General features: G+C 38.6%; 1 protein-coding gene across 3 annotated transcripts in view; it reads left to right on the forward strand.

Annotated features, from left to right (window-relative positions):
- The window catches only part of ITGA6 (integrin subunit alpha 6), a 43,919-nt gene that overhangs the window by 20,894 nt on the left and 4,003 nt on the right, over positions 1-19,022 (forward strand). For 2 of the 3 annotated variants that reach the window (XM_054069901.1, XM_054069902.1), the window contains exons 4-24: positions 901-1,156; positions 2,663-2,794; positions 5,118-5,328; positions 5,933-6,126; positions 6,261-6,349; positions 7,094-7,221; positions 8,495-8,590; positions 9,312-9,373; positions 10,230-10,387; positions 11,270-11,425; positions 12,160-12,275; positions 13,174-13,363; positions 13,448-13,531; positions 13,724-13,803; positions 13,954-14,031; positions 14,138-14,240; positions 15,298-15,471; positions 16,447-16,545; positions 16,938-17,048; positions 17,132-17,230; positions 17,568-17,693. In XM_054069901.1, the coding sequence (XP_053925876.1) occupies positions 901-1,156; positions 2,663-2,794; positions 5,118-5,328; positions 5,933-6,126; positions 6,261-6,349; positions 7,094-7,221; positions 8,495-8,590; positions 9,312-9,373; positions 10,230-10,387; positions 11,270-11,425; positions 12,160-12,275; positions 13,174-13,363; positions 13,448-13,531; positions 13,724-13,803; positions 13,954-14,031; positions 14,138-14,240; positions 15,298-15,471; positions 16,447-16,545; positions 16,938-17,048; positions 17,132-17,230; positions 17,568-17,693 (2,742 nt within the window). Of the gene's footprint in view, positions 1-900; positions 1,157-2,662; positions 2,795-4,021; positions 4,139-5,117; positions 5,329-5,932; positions 6,127-6,260; positions 6,350-7,093; positions 7,222-8,494; positions 8,591-9,311; positions 9,374-10,229; positions 10,388-11,269; positions 11,426-12,159; positions 12,276-13,173; positions 13,364-13,447; positions 13,532-13,723; positions 13,804-13,953; positions 14,032-14,137; positions 14,241-15,297; positions 15,472-16,446; positions 16,546-16,937; positions 17,049-17,131; positions 17,231-17,567; positions 17,694-19,022 lie in introns of all 3 variants that reach the window. The other variant, XM_054069903.1, reaches the window with a different exon arrangement.

Raw genomic sequence — 19,022 nt, forward strand, 5'->3', positions numbered from 1 at the left:
GTGCAGTAGGGCAGTACTGCAGTGCTCCAAGTGTGGAGCAGCTGAGTGTTTGCTTTATATTTAAGCCTTGATAAGAACCATAGGAAGGGTCTGTCAGCTGAGAAATCTGGCTTGCTTGTGCTTTTTACACACCTACTACATCTAGTTCTCAGAAAAAAAACCACTGCTGGCAAAGGGGTTTGACTGTTCCACCTTTTATAACAAGATTGTTATAAGAGATTGTTTGGAGATTACACCACTTAACCTAGTGGTCAATGCTGCTGCTCTGTCCCAATAACAGTTATCCCGTAAGTGGAACATCCAACACAGGAAGTAGGAACAACTTCCCTCCCCTTCACTGGAATAGTGTTCAGCCACTGCTTTGTGGCCCTTTTCTGGAAGGATAGAGTTCTTAATAGTCTTGGGCAGATGGTCCTTGAACCAGCTCCTCATGTCCTGCACAAGCATGTAAGTCATTTAACTCTGACAGCCTTGGGGAAACACAGCCACTTCTTTCTCTGTGAGAGATCATTGAATCATAGAATCACCAGGTTGGAAAAGATGTCTTGGATCATTGAGTCCAACCATTCCTATCTGCCACTAAACCATGTCCCTAAGATAGTGTGGTTCTCTCCTCACCTCACGGAAGAGAGGGATTAGATAAGAGGAGGGATTTAACCATGTGGCCTTCCTTGCCCATGAAGCTGGTTGCTCTGACTTGTATCTGTAGATGCCCAGCTTTTCGCATATGTTGCCCATAGGAAACAGTGGACTCTCTCTGCATTGCAACACAGATGTGTCTACAAGGTGACTGACGTACAGCATCGTTAGCATGAAATACTGGTGAAGGAAACCAGCCTCTTTTGATGACTTGCGTAAAACATTCAGAAAGCATCACTTCTTATTTCTTCTATCTTGCAGACATGTGCACATCGCTATGAGAAAAGGCAGTATGTGAACACGGTGCAGGAAACTCGGGATATCATTGGAAGGTGCTATGTGCTGAGCCAGGATCTCACTATTAAGGATGATATGGATAATGGAGTGTGGAGTTTTTGTGATGGTCGTTTAAGAGGCCACGAGAAGTTTGGTTCCTGTCAGCAAGGTGTTGCTGCTACTTTTACTAGAGACTATCATTACATTGTGTTTGGTGCCCCAGGCACTTACAATTGGAAAGGTACGACCTGGCTTCCTTCCTGCCTACCCATTTCCTGAGATTGCTCACAAGGGTTGTGTCCTCATTTTTAATCTTTTTTTTTTTTTTTTGAGGGGGGAGGGAATAGTTTGGATCTCATGATTTTACTCTGTTTTCACAGAATGCTATGCTCCTGTATCAAATGTATTTACTGAAGTTCCTTTAAATATCTTTGAGGGAGTACTTACGAATGGATAATGGAACTTTGCACATACATACTGCAAGTTTTCCCCTAATTAGTCTAAATCTTATGGTGGGATTGAGTGCTTGCTTTGAGATATCCATGCTGAAACAAAGCGCTAAATTATTTTAAAGTTATTTGACCAACCTTTTTTTCCTGCATTTGCATGAATGTTAGATGGCTGCACTGAGATCTGTGTTTATCCTGCAGTGTTCTCCACTTTATTCTTTGTGAAGTCTGTGGGAAGTAGTACTTCCCAAATTAAATATTGGAGGAAGATAACCGAAGAGAGCAATACTATGTGTATTCATATCTAAATGTATGGATATCCATGTAAAAATTCCATGGATAATGTGTCTGACTAGGAGCCAAGCACTCTATATCATCTAGAAGATATTCCAAAATTTAAGGGAAAACCCCCATCGATTTCCTCTGTTTGTATATTGAGAAGCATCTAAATGGCCAGCCCTGTCTCTTTCTTTGAAAGTGATTTTTCCCGTCTCACTTCATTACACCAACAGCTGTAAATGCTTCCCTCTTTAGAACATTTGATCCTCAAACCATTAGATTTTTTCCCCTCCTACACCTGTGCCTGCTATATGAACCGTGCAAAATCTTTGAGTTAAGCCCTGGCACAAGCTGTACTTTAGTGAACACTTAATCTTCCATGTATCTGTCAACAAAATCTGACCAAGCTGAAGCAACATATTGAGTTCAGATGCTGTTGTACTTTAATTGCAGCAGGGAAGTGCTCTGACAGTGTATCCGTCGTAAGGGTACTCTTGTATCGTGGAAAAGCATGTTTGTACTTGCCAAAATGTTAAATGTGCCTGTTGATAAAAGGGAAGCGCACATTTTATTGAACAATAGCTCTTTTCCCCTTAAGTAATGTTTTCTAAATATATCACCAGTGTTTGTCATAGCTCAACGGTAAGTTTTTTTGTCTTTTTCTTCCCGTGCACTTACCTCCCTTTTAAGAGAGGCTTTACAAGGTTAACAACCTTGGGATGAGGGTGGTTCCTGACCAACTTGGTGCCATGTTTTTGTTAAAAATTTTCTTAGTATCCCATGTTTTCCAGATCATTGCATGTCCTCTGTAAACCAGCATGAGAGTCTGGTACACAGATAGAACTTAAAAATTCATTACCTTTTGAAAACTCTTTCACCCAGTGCGCTACTCCGTTTGTCCCATTTAACCAGCAATCACTATCTCATTCATTGTAATTAGTGCTAGTTTGGAATCATGTATGTGTTGTTTTTCTCCTTTACCATTCATTTCCTTTTATTTTATCATTTCATTTCTTCAGGGGTGGTTCGTGCAGAGCAAAAGAATCAGACATTTTATGATCTGGGTATCTTTGATGATGGGCCTTATGAAGTTGGTGATGAGAGCCGCCAAGATAAGAATCTAGTTCCTGTTCCAGCTAACAGTTACTTAGGTAGGATTAAGTACCTATGGTAAATCTCTTTAGGCTTATTAAACATTTGTGATCCCAGCCTGGTGCAGTGATACAAAAACGGGAACAGAAAATCCCTCATTTGTAGACCCTGTAACAAATAAACCGTTTTGGATAATTCACATCTCCCTGCATGTTTATGGGCCAGTTTTAAGTGTAAGATGATGGTCTGCTGTGGTACCTTGGAAGAGCTGCTAATGTAATGAGATTTAAGAGCTGGGATGAGGACCTATAGATTCTCAGGGAGCGATTATAATCACTCTGATGGCAAGTATGATGTATGGATCTCCAGTCCTCAGTTACAAAGTCTCTGCCATGTAGTACCAGAGGGTTTATCAAAATTCTGAGTTTCTGGATGTAACTGTTAAAGCTTCTCTTTCTCTCTACTGGTAGGTAAGTGCAATTTTTGTATTCTTCAAGATTTTAAACCACCAGTGGTGTTTTTACAGGCTGTTAAAATACCATAATATGAGCAGTATTTATATTTTAAGTGTGTGTGTGTTGTAGGACGTGAGTCTCTTGCACTTAGTGCACACACAAAAGCAGAAATATGTCCTTAAGCCAGTGGATGTTACTGTACACCAGTGAGATGTACTGGTGCAGAGAAAAGGTTATGCTGCGTTTTCGGAAGAGTGTAAAGTCTCAAGAACCGTTCTGTTCCAGTGCAGATTTCTGTGGTGTATTGATCCGCTGCTTTTGGTGTATGTGACAAATACGATTTTGGTAACTTGAAACTGGAATTCCTCTGAGAGTGGTGGAAAGCTGAACAGATGGGAAGGGCATTTCTAATACAAAAAGTAAAGGCTAGTCAAGAAAAGAGCCAACTTAAAGCTACGTATCTGTTAGAAGAAATAGAACATAAGCTTCCATTAAAAATGAGCAGTAATTGTTGGAAGAATAAAAGGAAGGATGTTAGACAAGGTGACAGCCTTTTCTGGTGAGATGAGGGTTGGGAAGGAGAAGGGTGCTTTGGAAGTGCTTTTTGCTGTGAACAGAGTAATTCTGACTTTTTGCAGTTCCATAACAAATGCGTTTATCTCCTAAATGTAAATGCTGACTTTGATTTGTCACAGTCAAAACTGCTTCCAGGCACGCCTGCTGTTCCCTGGTATTGCCGTTCCCTCTGTTTAGACAGTAAATAAACGTGGTCATAGCTGCTTTGCTTAATGACTATTTTTTTTCTCTTCAATCTTTTACTCTGGTTTACAGGTCTTCTATTTTTGACAGCTGTATCTGATACTCATCCAGATCAGTTTGTATACAAAACCTTGCCTCCTGGCATACAGGTGAACAAATCGGTGGATGTAATGATGAATAGCTACTTAGGTTTGTGACCACTTGAGGTGGCAGCATCTGGTCAGACATTATCTCCAGACCTTTGACATGATCCTCTTCCCTCCAATCCCCTCATCTCAAATACATTGCAAGTAAAAGCATGTGAAAGCAGGGATTCAGATGAAGAGTAGCTTGCAAAATAACGTGGCTTCAGAGAAACTGATTTGTCATGCATTTCTCCAAACCCCCTCATCCCTTCCCAGATGAGACTCCCTGTATTTTTCTGAAGCTGTCTCATTGTGGATTGCTGTAATTGAGAATTCTCATAGTAGTGGTGAAGTGTTTCAGAAGGGAGATTTCTGTCTGCTGGCTGGTGTCTTTCGTCCTTGCAATGCTTGTAATTTTCTACTTTGGCCTTTACTGGATACGTTGGCATATGCAGTATATTCTTTTAGCTCAGGTTTTCATGTCTTTTTAAAATGCAGCAACTTTTATAAAGAACACATAAGACTAAATTCCTTTGAACACGTCCTTTAGGGCTGCTTTAAATAAAAATTGTGAATTTCACCATTACTGTGTAAGGTGATTCTCAAATACCATGGACATCTTTCATGTACAGTACTGTGCTTGTGCAATACATCTTGCATGTTCACAACAGAATGATACTGACTTGTACTTAGGAAGTTTCATAATGATTTTGCCAGAGGTGAAATAGTTGTGCTATATTCAAGTGGTAAGGTGTAGTCACGTCTAAGCTGGTGTGTTTAAAAATTATATTTGGTGTCCATGAAGAGTAGATCCGAACGAGCAATGAAACAGCAGGTTTTGTGGAGGAAATACTTTAATGTGTGGAAGAGTGCAAATATGCATCCACCAGTCCAAATAGAAATGGACAATTCCAGAATATCGTGTTCTGGTTTAGACAAAACTTCAGTATACCACTTAAATATAGTAGGGAAACTTATTTTTCCTGTTGACAATACAAACCATTAGTTTGTTTGCTTATATTTTATTCCTTTCTCTGTTAAAGGTTTCTCTTTGGACTCTGGCAAAGGAATTGTCTCCCAAGATGAGATGACTTTTGTGTCTGGTGCCCCAAGAGCCAACCACAGTGGAGCAGTTGTTTTACTGAAAAAAGAGAAAAATCAGAGAGCACTTTCACTGGAGCACATGTTTGAAGGAGAGGGGTTGGCCTCTTCTTTTGGCTATGATGTTGCTGTGGTGGATCTCAACAACGATGGGTATGGCCTTGATTAATTCCTGTTGCTGGTGTAGTGAAGGATGACAATATTATTGAATTTTGCTTTGGTTTTTCACATTAGAAATATAAAGAATGCCAAATCCCATCTTCCATGGCAACCATCTCAGAGATGCAGTCAGCAGCCAGTTTACATTTCTAATGATAGAACAGAGTTTATTTAAATTTGAACAGTTAGTGTAACCAAAGAAAGAAACAAATCTCATAGGGAAGTGGTTGAGTCACCACCCCTGGAGGTATTTAAAAGATGTGTAGATGTGGCACCTGGGGTCATGGTTTAGTGGTGGACTTGGTGCTAGGTTGATGGTTGGATACGATGATCTTAAACATCTTTTCCAACCTAAGCAATTCTGTGATTCTAGGATTCTGTACCCAAAACAGGCGTTAGGAGATCCTTGTGTGTCACAAAGGAAATATAATTGCCTTGTAATATGAGCGGAGCTGTTGATAATCAAGCAGTTCAATGTACCTTTTAGTTGTTGTTCAGCAGCACTTTGACTGGCTGACCTGGAGACCACAGTCTGATCAGTTATTTTTCACAGTTTTTCTGTAAAAGCCTGTGGGTTTTTTTTTTCTTTAATTCTAAGATGGCAAGACATTGTTGTTGGAGCCCCGCAGTATTTTGACAGAAGTGGAGATATCGGTGGTGCTGTGTACGTGTACATTAACCGTCAAGGCAAATGGGAAGGAGTAAAACCTATTCGCTTAAATGGAACTGCTGACTCCATGTTTGGTCTTGCAGTTGAAAACATTGGGGACATTAATCAGGACGGATATCCAGGTGAGTGAAAAAGTGATTACAGTAAAAATGTGTGACTCTTGCTAATGCCAGAGTTAGAACATTCTCCCGTATCATGATTGCAAGCTGTAGGAAAAGTAAGAATTATTTTAGATGTTGCAACTTATTTTCAACAGATATTGCAGTAGGGGCCCCATATGATGGTTTCGGCAAAGTGTACATTTATCATGGATCCAAGACTGGAATAAACACAAAACCAGCACAGGTAATGAAATAACCTTACTATATATAAGTAGTCTTGGACAAAATTAAAGGAAGGACAGGGCTATCTATCTTCTCCTTTTCCGTTGCTATTAGTGGGGTGGTGGGTATGCAGAGAAGTCACAGGACTCTCCAGGGGCTGCTGCTGACCAGAAAGATGAGGAATTCTTGATTTTAATACATGTTTTTCTTTCTGGAGCAGTCCTCTGGCACCAGTAATACGTAGAGAAGGCAAAAAGCATGTAGGTGTCTTAAGTCTTCTGGTTTTGAGAGAAATTCAGGGATTTGAAAATAAGTAGTTTCTTAACTTTCTCTTTCACTACTAATATTTCACTTTCTTTTTAATAAAAAATGTTTGGTTTTTTTTTCTTGAAGACAGTGTTCAGTCTGCAAGGTGAGAATGGAACTTGATGACACTTCCTAGAATGCTGTTATAATACTTTCTAGAATACTTTTTCAAGTGCCTGCCCTGCATAAATACTACAAATAAAGAGAAGCTAGGCAACGTTTCTGTGCAAAACAGTCATTTTGATACTGGCTGCTGTTCCAAAGTAATTTCTTGGAAGAAAAGCAAATAGTTGGTACTTCAGTGCCACTTATCTGAACACAGCGGTCCCATGTCCTTATAACACTTCTCACTTCACTTTGCTTCTCTCTCTTTTTTAGACATAACACAGCGATGGTCACTTGTTATTTCACTTTTACAGCTTTTAAATATCTGAATTCCCTCAATCTGTTTGCTCTTTAGATTCTCGATGGTGAAAAAACAGGCACCAATTTCTTTGGTTACTCTATTGCTGGAAACATGGACCTGGATAAAAATTCCTACCCTGATATTGCTGTTGGTTCCCTTTCAGATTCTGTCTCTGTGTTCAGGTATTGTATACAGAGCTGTAACTAATTACACCAAGCGTTTGGTTTTAGTTTTTTAAAAACACCCTGCTTAGGAGCAATAAAAAACTGTTTGGCCCGGAGAGTATTTTTCCTCCTACAAGCTGGAAATTCTTGGTGGGGGAAAAGCCATAAATTAGTTTGTTACTCTATCCCTGTCTTCTCAATGAGAAGCTGCCTTACTGTTGATACAGTGTAAGGTGGTGAATGCTGATGGTTCCTGTGAAGTGCTGGTGTGTGCGGTATGCCTGTACCCTAGCTTTGCCCTTAATGCCAGTGTCCTTTGATGGAATTAAGGGTCACAAGTAATTCTTTTGCCTTAAGAAAGAAGTTAATGGATACATTCACTAAAGCTTTTGTTCGCTGCTGTTATATAAATCTAATCCTGCTTTATTGAAGACGGAACAAAACAGAACAAACCTCCTCTTTTGTAGCTGAGGAGCCAGAAGCAGTGAAGCGTATGGTCTTGCTGAGGTTGCAGTGGGTCTGTGAAACAGCTGTCTGGAAGGCTTGCAGATAGGATCCTTCTGCATTTCTGTAGCAAATGCTATAATTTAGGGATGAGGTTCATGGTCTTTTACGGACATGTTTTTTTTCCCAGTTTAATGTATTGCTAAGCTGCACCACTAGTAGTGAGCAGGAAGAGGACTGTCTCCTCTTCAGAGCTGTGAATCCTGCATCAAATTCAAGTCTCCGGTGATTGCTGTCTCATCAGCTCATTTCATTTGTTCATGTGAACTGTCTCTTCTTGTCCCTTCCATAAAAGGAAGAGAAAGGAAAAGTTGTCAGGCTGAATGTTCCAGCCCATGTGCAGAGAAGTCTCAGGAAAGGAAAACATTGTTTCCCGTAGCCACCCAGGCTCATGTTACAGCTGTTGTGAACACTCATCTGAATGAACTTTAGTACCTACAGTTGTTCACAGATGCTGAATTACTTTTGGGGCAGGAGCCATCACTTTGAATTGTCTGTTTTTTATATATGTATAAAACGACAACCAAAACATCACATTAACGCACCCTGCTCTTCTCTCAGGCATTTAATACAACTGTAGTATTTTTTTGGGACTTGCTTTGCTTAGTTTTAGGTAGTTTTCTTTTAGTTTTAAGCATTATCAATGCCAAACTGTTTCTTGAGGTGTCTTTGTTGCAAATCACTGCAGCAATAGAGGGATCTGGGATTCACACGAATTATTTCATCAGTCTTAACAGAAACTTTTCCTTCTTTTTCTACCCATTCTCCCTTTTTCGCCCAAATGAAGATCTCGGCCTGTGATAAGCATTAGAAAAAGCATTACTGTACAGCCTGACAGAATTGATCTAAAGAAAAGGAGCCCTGAGGATCCTAGTGAAATATGGTAAATATTTGAAAAAATTATTAAATCACAAGCTTTTGTTTGTGATATATATATTGAGTTTTTTGTTGTCAAAATTCATGCAATCGGTGATGATGATAAAGTGAAGGGATATGACAGCCATGCAGCTTAAGTGAATCTATCTACATGTGATTATTTTGACTTCCTGCGATGACTACTGTGCTAAAGATGAGGTGTGGAATACGTTCTGTTTTTAATGACTGTTTTTGAAAGTGAATGTCACTTTGCCAGTTAAGAATTTTAGCACAAGAATCTTAAACAGCTTTCTCATGTGTAGAGATGTAAGAGCAAACACCAAAAAATATTTTTCTAATGGCTTATTAACCATGTTTTATTGCTTTGTAATTCAGTTTAGTAAGCAGCAAATGACTGTTCTAGCATGAAAACAACACTTGTAAGACTGATAACGTCAGTGAATAGACTACTAAAACTTTTCAGTCTGTTGGACCATGCCTTATTTAAGAGTAAAAAAAAAAAGTAGAAGAGGTGACACCAACTTTTACTTAATGTAATTCCAGCATTCATACAGGAAGGAGGAGACCTAGCATCTAGTTTGTTCTGAGCATTTGGTTCCCAAACCCATTCCTGTGTTTCTTTGGAGGCTCTTCTAATTCCCAGGCAATTGACATATCTTGGGTTGAGAATATATTTGTCTCTTGATTAATTTAATTAAGTTAAAAGTAATTTTTCTTACTTTTTACAGGATGGATGTGAAAGCATGTTTTCAATACACTGCAAACCCCAGTGATTTAAATCCAAGGATAAGTAAGTTTTGGAGATAGATTTCTCATGTTTGTCACGTGGTTCATTTTTTGTTTTTCCTTTAGAGTGTATCGTGGAGGAACAGTGTCACATAATAGTGACACATCGCAGGCTGTGACTGTCAGATTTTACAGTGTGACTCAATACTAATGTTAATTGGAGATCGCACTGTCTGTATCTAGAATAAGGCCTATTCAGAGACATGCTGGTGAGTTACCAAATTCTGTGGATGAAAGGCTGAACTGAAGCTTTCTTGGTAACATAATTGCCAGCGAGCAAATAGCTGCCATGCTGACCAAAAGCATTTTGCCTTTCTAGGTTGCTGCTTTATAAAATAGTTTTAAAAGCCCATTTTGGGGACTACAAGAAAGCTGGGGAGGGACTTTTTACAAAGGCATGTAGTGATAGGACTAGAGGCAAAAGGTATAAACTGGAGAGGGGCAGATTTAGACTAGACATAAGGAAGAATTTCTTCACCATGAGAGTGATGAAGCACTGGCACAGGTTGCACAGGGAAGTTTTGTATCTCAGCCCTCTACTGGCTCCGCAGCAGCAATTACAGCTCCTCCAGCCAGCTCTGAATGCCTGTAAAGTAATGGAGTACTTCTGGAATAAAAGGATTTGGTTTAGAAGTTTCCTTTAGATACACGCGCAGGGTACCTGGCCCTCACCTGGAGAGGGACAAAACTGACAAATGGAGAAAGTTTTGTAAATAACTGAAAACAGTTTCTTGAAGTCCAGCACTGGCTGAAACAGTCTCCTAGAATAATGCTGTAAGAGCATACCTGCAGAAATTAAAGTTCTTTTTAATAAGGCGAGTGTTCTTTTTTATAGTGATCTACTTTATTTCTTCATATAGAGATCAACTATACGTTTGAAGCAGAAAATGAGAGGAGGCAGCTAGGCCTCCCTTCTAGGGTACGGTTTAAAGACCACCTATCTGATCAGTTCAGTGCAAGTACAACTCTGAGGGGGCAGAACACAAAAGAGTGCGTGACAACCAAGCTTGTACTGCAGGTAAGGCAGAGTATTTTATTTTTATTATGTTTAGATCCATCTAAAGCAAAAGCGTGCTCTTTTTCCAACCTCATTGTACCTTTGTATATAACTTAAGTCACATGCTAGCTTTGAAACTAGAAAACAGCCATAGTTAATTAATACCTTACTATTCCCTGCATACATTCTGCTTCCTCCTGCTGCCCTTCTTACAAAGTATGAATAAAAGTTGTAGCCAGTGCAGCATGCTGTGAAGGTCAGTAGAACTAATTTAGAACAATAGAGAGGGAATAAATGCCAAAAATTAAAAGCTGTTTCTAGCAGAAGTAATTGTTCTAGAACTTAAGAGTGACTGGCCAGGAAAAGAATTAACACACAGGTTTCAAGAGGGGATGAATGGGCAGGACAAGGAAGCTCGGTATCTGCTTTATGACTTGGCTGCTATACTGGCCTGTAAAGGTGGCCTTGCTCCAGCAGCTGAACAAACTCTCAATCTGTGGCTCAGCAGTAATGAGCCAGCCTCCAAAGCTGCTTTTGACCACAGCAAATTAAAGAGCTTGCGCTTATGCAAAAAGGAGAAAGTGAGCTATTTTACTGGTGTAGCCTGAATTTCGCTTATCTGAGTTACCATCCATTGTTCCTAGGAATTCTTAGTGGTAAGAGAAATCATTAGCTAGGGGAGCCAGAAAGACAAGGCACTAGGCTAGGCTGGGCTGCATGTGTTCTTAGACAGTTTTAGAAAATGCTGGAGTTTTCTGTAGTGACTAGTTTTAATACTGCATGATGTAGCTGAAAGGATTTTGCTTTACTGCTTGTTCTAAAATGTATATAAAAAAACTAGTACTTTTGGTTTTTTCTTTTCTGCACTGTATGTTAACCATGCCACTTAAAATATTTTAACAGGAAAAAATTAAAGATAAGCTACGCCCCATTCCAGTATCAGTCAGTGTTAAAATTGCTGGCCTGGAGTCTCCCTCATTGTCCACAAGAAAAGAGAGCGTGCTTCCGGATCTTATACCAATTCTAAATTCAAATGAATCTGAAACAAAGACCACAAAAGTAAGCTTTTGATAACACATTTTCCCATAAATCTCACTTCGAAAAATCACTGAATTGTAAAGACTGCAGAAAGCTAAGTTATGGCCAAAGGAAATAACTGGGGTGGAACTGGCCTTGTACTACTGGCTTTGATTTTATATTTTGTTATGAACTTGCTACAAATTGTTATGAACTATGATACTGTGTCTCTTCTGCAACAAGTGAAGCTGGTATAGCTGCTAGGTTTTTTGGTTTTTTTTTTTTCTCCCCAACAGGTTTAGGAGGAAATATAGTTTAGATTAAAAATGGAAATCTATCATCTTCTGCTGTGAACACTTGTCCCACATCACAAAATAATGCACAGTCTAATTCTTCTGTGGCTAGGATGCTATAACAGCATTAGAGCTCTGCAGCAGTGATGTAAAAAAGAAGGAATATCTTGGGTAAAAGATCTCACTTCCGCAGTGCTCTTATCTAAAGTGTACACCTATGGAGAAAAAACATCCTAACTTAGATTTATCTAACTCTGCATTTTAGTCACATTTAAACTTATGAGTTATGAGCATCCAGGGCTGTGCCTCGCAAAGGAAAACTCTTTTGACAGGCAAGAAGCTAAGAGTCAGGTTAAAATCTTAACTCTTATCCAGGAAAGTGTCTCTGAGTTCCCTGTAGGTGCTTTAAGCAGTGTGCATCAGAAATCTTGCTTTAAGCTAGTATCATGCAGCATGCAGTAAAAGTGCTTTGGTTTTATTTAGGTGGAGTTCTTAAAAGAAGGATGTGGAGAAGACAATGAATGTCACAGCAACCTGAAACTTCAGTACCGGTTTTGCACTAGAGAAGGAAATGAAGACAGGTTTACTTATTTACCAATGTAAGCATTGATTAATGCATCGTTACAATTCAAATTATTAACAAATGCTTAAAAGAACTTTCTGGAGAGGGTTTTGGGAGATGGAGCAGTTTTCTTCTGTTAGTCAGGCAAACAGAATCTTATGTAGTAGTACTGCTCTGACAGGGTGAGGACGGTGGGGGCATGGGGATGAGCTTTAGAAGGAGAGGTGGTACAGAGTCAAATGGATATGAAGTGGCCACAGCTGTGCAGGTGTGGGCTAAAAGTTAGGCGAAAAGGTTTCTAACCCCTGGAGAAACTAGATTCTAAACCAGCCTTGCAGTAGTTCATTGTTTGTGCTACTGTTAATTGTTTTTGAGATTAAATTTGATTGGATTACATGATACAGTATAGTCTAGTAGCCTAAGACAAATAGTTGCAGAAAAGTGAACAAAAAAATCATTTCACCATGACACACACCTGGCACCCGATGTATCCGTCCTCCCTGGGGCCGGTGGAGGTGTAAAGCAAACAAAAGGAAGCGCGTTTACTTAATGTCAACAGTCAAGACACCTTTAGCAGAGAACGCCACAATCTGACTTGGAAGCCAAAAGCATACTTTGTACAAGAAAAAATAGGTCAGCAGATTTATTCAGAGAAAATTCATTGCTATTAAACATGAGCCAGATGGAAGTGCTTGTTCAGAAATACTGTAAACTTCAGGGGTGTATCAGTCCATTACATCCTCTTAACTGCTGGCTGCTTTCAGAGACAAAATACTGGTCTGGAGAGAACCTGCAACCATTCATGTGTTTATGGTCTTAACAGCAATTCTTCCCTAACAGCGGGAAATATATTTGGGTAAACCATAGTAAGAAGCAAACGTTCATAAACATTTATTTTCATAACACACACGAGCCTGTATGCTTTGTTTCTGTAGTGAAAATGGCATGCCAGTACTTGTTCTGAAAGATCAGAAAGATATTGCCCTGGAAATAACAGTGACAAACAGTCCATCTGATCCAAAAAATCCACAAAAAGATGGTGAAGATGCGTATGAAGCTAAGCTAATTGCAACTTTTCCAGACAGTCTGACATACTCTGCATTCAGGGAGATGAGGGGTTATCCTGTAAGTACTTTTAAGAGAAAAGACATTCAATTTTTTTAACATTGTTAGCACATTTTTACTTCTAAATCTATTCTATTTGATCAGGAAAAACAGCTGACGTGCGGTGCTAACCAAAATGGTTCTCAAGCAGAGTGTGAACTTGGAAATCCTTTCAAAAGAAATTCTAATGTAAGTTGCGCCTGTTTTATTCAAGTTATAACATCTTATTCCTAACTGCAGTCACCCAAAGCTTCTGTGTGTCGTAATTGGAAATGTGAGTGAGATCTGTCTTTTTAACTGTAGACCTTGGTGGTGTGCTTCTATAAATTAATACATTTTATAAAATGTTTACATTTTTCATGGATGTTCTTTCTTGTCCAGGTAACCTTTTATCTGATCTTGAGTACCACCAAAGTTAATGTTGATACAACAGACTTGGACATTAATCTGAAGCTGGAAACGTAAGTTTTCTTTGTGTGTGAGCAATATGTTTTCATGTACCATTTTAAACATTTTGAATTAATTTGTTCAATTCACAAAAGCAATTTAACAGTAATGTAAAAACTGCTAAATTTGTGAAATACACAACCATTACTTCTTTTTCATTGTAGAACAAGTACACAAGTTAATTCGACTCCAGTTACAGCTAGTGCTAAAGTGGTTCTAGAATTGCTTTTATCACTCTCTGGGTAAGTGTTGATAGCACAACAAATGGGAGAGGGGCTGGGGATGACAGTTTTGCTGCAGACTTGATTAAATTCTGAATTTTTTCCTTCCCTACCCCTACCTGAACAGAGTTGCTAAGCCTTCTCAGGTGTATTTTGGAGGTAACATTGTTGGGGAGAGTGCTATGAAATCTGAAGATCATATTGGAAACCTCATAGAGTATGAATTCAGAGTGAGTAGTTTATATAAATGCCAACAGCTGCTTTTTATCAAACGAACAGCTTCTCTATTTATCGATATGAATACTTGGAAAAGTTGCTGGATTTAAAATTGGCTTTTCTTGTCCCAAAATGGTGATTTCCTGAGCAGAACGTGCAGTCTGACTGCAGTCTAGAGCTTCTTTAAGCCTTGATGTTTTACAGTCATACTCTGAGGAAGTGGCCTGAGGCTGGCTGTACGCTTTTCTCAGAGCAGTTCATGCACATTCAGTGGTACAGCATAAAACTCGATACAGGTAGGGAACAGAACGTAAACCCAGAACCTCGTGGCTTGCCCAGGTGTTAGCTGATATACACAGGCAGCAAGTGTGTCTACTTACTGGGTGCACGACTGAGCAGGCACAAGACGACGCTGCTGGAGCCACTTGGAATGTGCAGGTCTTTTTTGGTCCTCTGCCTAATTAATAAATCAGGGAGAAGGCTTAAAGAGAGATGACTTTGGTTCTGTAAAATCTCTATTTATCAGCAAGAGCGTTGCTTTTTCTACATCTTCAATGCAAGCCCTGCTGTCTTTGTACATAGTAGTTTGTCAGGATTGAAGTCCATCTCATGTTAGTCTCTTACTTTCTTCTGTACCTGTATTAAAGTAGAAGTAGTAAGAATGTCTGTTTTGGAGCTTACTATCATGGACGGTAACACTTAAGAAAGCAAAAAATAGGTTGGGAAAAAAACTTCCAGACTTACGAGAGTAAGGGCCGGTTATCTTTCTGTGTCAGAGTTCCTCATAAACTGGCAGATCGCCTGAGTTATGTAACTGAATGATTGGTTAACTCTAAATTGGAGTTGGTTTTGTTTCACATGAAGACAGATTTCTAAAAATCAACAGCTTAAAGTTCATGTTAGGGAATTTTAATCTTTATATGTTTAAACTCTGTATTTACTTGTTATCCATGTGTGCTAGTTCCAATATATGCTTTGTCTTTCTGGCTCAAGTTGATAAAATTTTGATCTAGAAGAACATCTCCTTTAAAAGAATTTCACAGTTTGAAGAATGTTGGTTTGTTTTAACAGATAACTAACTTGGGCAGACCGCTGAAAACATTCGGTACCGCTTCCCTGGACATCCAGTGGCCAAAAGAAATTAGTAATGGCAAATGGCTGCTTTATTTGATGAAAATAGATTCCAAAGGCTTGGAAAAAGTCTCCTGTCAACCCGAGAATGAAATCAATAGTTTGCATGTTGCGGTATGTTACTGTTTTCTGTTCACGAATTAGTACAGCATGAAAGCACTGTAGCTTATGATAGCAGGGCATAAGAGCTTGCCTCCACGAGGTTCTTTTTTTTTTTTCTTAAGTCACTCACAAGCACAGTACATGAACAATGTACGAAGGGTTATGCTTATTAGGAGACTTCATAACGGCTAATAAATATAATATGCTGTAAGAGAGATGCCAAGTTGTAGTGACCGTTTTTGCAATGAGCACTGTTGTCATATGCTCTCATAGGTTGAAATTGCTGTTTACTTTAACATGTTTCATCAGCATTATTGATACCTGATTGAGTTCTTGCACAGGAAACAATAAACAACGGTAGATGTCTCCCCAGCCTGGGAGAATTCCATATAATTTTTTGAAGAGAAAAGGCTTGCACTTATTATAATTTACTTATTTACAACCAATGATAAAAAGAATTTCTCAGGCAAGAGTCTCGTAGCCCTTCATTGTGCCTGTCTAGCAAGAATTTTTCCAAAAACCCCAAACCTTCATTTTCATAATATTTTTTTATATAATCTTAAGGTCATTTGGGAGGGGTTTTAATTTTCACCATTAAAACTGCATGCATGTAAACCCATTCTTGTCAGATGCATCTACTGACTGTAGCGCAATCTTATTCTTTTAGCATATTAATACCCTTTACATAGAAGAAAAATGGCAATAGTGTTGAAAACTTTATAAATATAAAACCTCCTTGATCTATTAAAGAAAGTAGTCAGCTGACTTTTCATTAGATATCCCAAATTCATAATCATTGATCCGACTCTCCTATTAGGAATAAATGTAGATAAGTACGGCTACATAATGATGTCACTTATGCTAATCTTGGAACAAGAAAACACTCACTGAACTTGTTTCTCTGCTTGTATGGGGTCAGAATTAAGAGACATTTATGATAAACTACTGTAGGCTACTAAATCTTTTGCTGTTTGTTTTGTTTTCTAGGAATCCCATAACTCAAGAAGGAAACGTGAGGTTGCAGAGAAGCAGACTACAGACAGCAAGACATTTTCTTTATTCTCAGAAAGAAAATACAAGACCTTGGTAAGTGTCTTGCACCAACTATAGTCTCATCAGATTACCTCCCTCTGCACTTGTAAGAGGGCTTTTCTGAGTTTGGCAGGCAGAAAGAAGGTACCATTTGCTTTGTTCTTGTCTTAAATCCAAGTATTGATGCCTTTAAAATTTGACCCATTTAGGTTATCTACTCATGACAGGGAAATAGGACAGACTTTTTCTGCATTTTCTACATTAAAATGAACAAGTGATAGCATCTTCATTGTATCATCTAGTTGCTGCCAGTACAAACATATTCTGGTTCTTGCACATAAATACGATGCATGTAATCCAATTTTAATCTTGGTGGGGAGGGTGGGAAGGTTTAAACAGTTGGTGAGGATTTATTTTTAATTACATGTAGAAATTTATAATTGCAGGACTGCAAGGTGAATGCACGCTGTGTGGACATAAAATGTCCCTTGAAAGGTTTAGACAGCAAGGCATCTATTGTGCTGCGTTCCAGACTGTGGAACAGTACCTTCTTAGAAGTAAGTCCTCTTACCTGCCATTTTTGAAAGGTCAGAGTTCTTTCTTCTTCTGTGTTTAATGTCCATATTTTATTTTGGAACAGGAATACTCCAAAATGAACTACCTGGACATTCTCGTTAGGGCTTCAATCAGTGTTCCTGCTGCAGCCAAGAATGTTAAACTCACAAATGAAGTTGCTCAGGTAGGTTCAACATTCAATGCCAACCATATGTCATGGTTGTGATGTTTCCAGCTTACCTCAAAGACTGGAAAAAGCCTAAAACATTTTAAAACAGAAGTAGCTGAAAGTTTAGCTCTTTATTACTGATAACTGAATTATCGATCATTTGTACCTTTTAATCACGTTGGAAAAATTCACTATTTTATTGAAACAATACCAGTAGGAACTTTTTCTCCAAAAGCATTTTTTAGGTGAGAAGACATCTTAGAAGAGATAAGGCACTATATATTGCAGCTTTATATTAACATGAATGCTTGTGAAATGTTCTTTCCATCTTTACGTATTTTCTCTCCTTCAGGTGCGTGTTACTGTGTTTCCTGCAAAGCCAGTAGCACTTTATACAGGAATACCTTGGTGGATCATCTCAGTAGCTATTTTTGCTGGAATACTGATGCTTGCACTGTTGGTATTTTTACTATGGAAGGTGAGTTTTTATTCATCTGGCTATTTTACATCTTCTAGTCTACAACTGACAAGACAGCAAACTAATTATGCAAGGGATTAAGTAATTTAGTTTGTATTTGGGACTTGGAGCAAAAACTGACCAAATCATACATAACTTTTAAGCAGTTTCTCAGTTTTGAAACATTTGGAATGAAAATGTTTCTCAGGGGAAGACTTGTGATGAAAAAGGCAGTATTTTGAGCCTTGGAGAAAACTTGAGACAAATGTTCAGAGACTGTAGTTAACTTTGATAGGGACGGATACAGCTATGGGCTTCTTCACTTCAAGTGAACTAGCTACAAATGTTTTAGCAGGTCTTTGTTCTCCTAACATTAGAAATAACTTTCAACCAATAATAAATTAAAATAACCAAAAGGTACAGAAATAATACATAGCCAAGTGTGGTGGTGAGTTCCTGTAGCATTGGCTTTTTATCTTAGAAACACTAAAGGAGTAAAAAAGTATAACAGAAGTTTAACAATTGGCAAAAGAAAATATTGGGTACCTATTTGTCCAACTACCTTCAGTATTTTTACAACTAATTGTAATTCCAAGTGTAATAGGACAGTCCTTTTATTCTTGGTGTTTACAGGCATAGGCTGTTAGTATTTGCTGTTATGGAATAGCAGAAGGTTAAGAAAGAAGAGGGAAGAAGAATATCCTATCTGTTACTTACTTTCTTCTGGAGAAGCTGCAGCAGCTGGCTTTGAGGAGCTACTGTTTGCTGCAGGTTATTTCTCATGGGATAGTTCCAACTTCCCTATTTTCTAATAAATGCCCAGCCCCTGCTGCAAATCTTCCTGAGGCGTTAATACCTTGGGTGGACTGTTAGATTATAACTACTAGTGTTTTACTTACTGCACAGGAAAATACATTTTCAAAACATGCAGACACAGTGTAAAAGGTTTCTTTTGATGACACGATGCCATCTTTTGAAGGACAAACATAGTACTTTAAAGACAGTTACTGGATTAGTTTAAGAAGAATGCTTGTGTTATCCAGGTCAAAGTGGTACTTGTGTTTATTCTACCCTGTGTTTTTTGTCTATTCAGTGCATTAGTTGACAAACAGGTTTCTGTATAGACTTCTTCCTGCTCTTCACTGTCAGCTTTAGTTGCTATAGACGTACTTTTATAATAGGTTTTTCTAAAAAATAAAAAACTCAAAAAACCCAACCCAAGCTGGACACATTGCAAATTTGTTAGAATGTCTCTGAAGTAATATTCACTACCTTTAGGCTATTCTCTTAATTAGGCCAAGCAGTTCTCAGGTCTAGAAACAATTGAGTTCTTGTTTTGTTGGTTTGTTG

Source organism: Cuculus canorus, chromosome 6 (genome assembly GCF_017976375.1).
Source record: "Cuculus canorus isolate bCucCan1 chromosome 6, bCucCan1.pri, whole genome shotgun sequence".
NCBI lineage: Eukaryota > Metazoa > Chordata > Aves > Cuculiformes > Cuculidae > Cuculus > Cuculus canorus.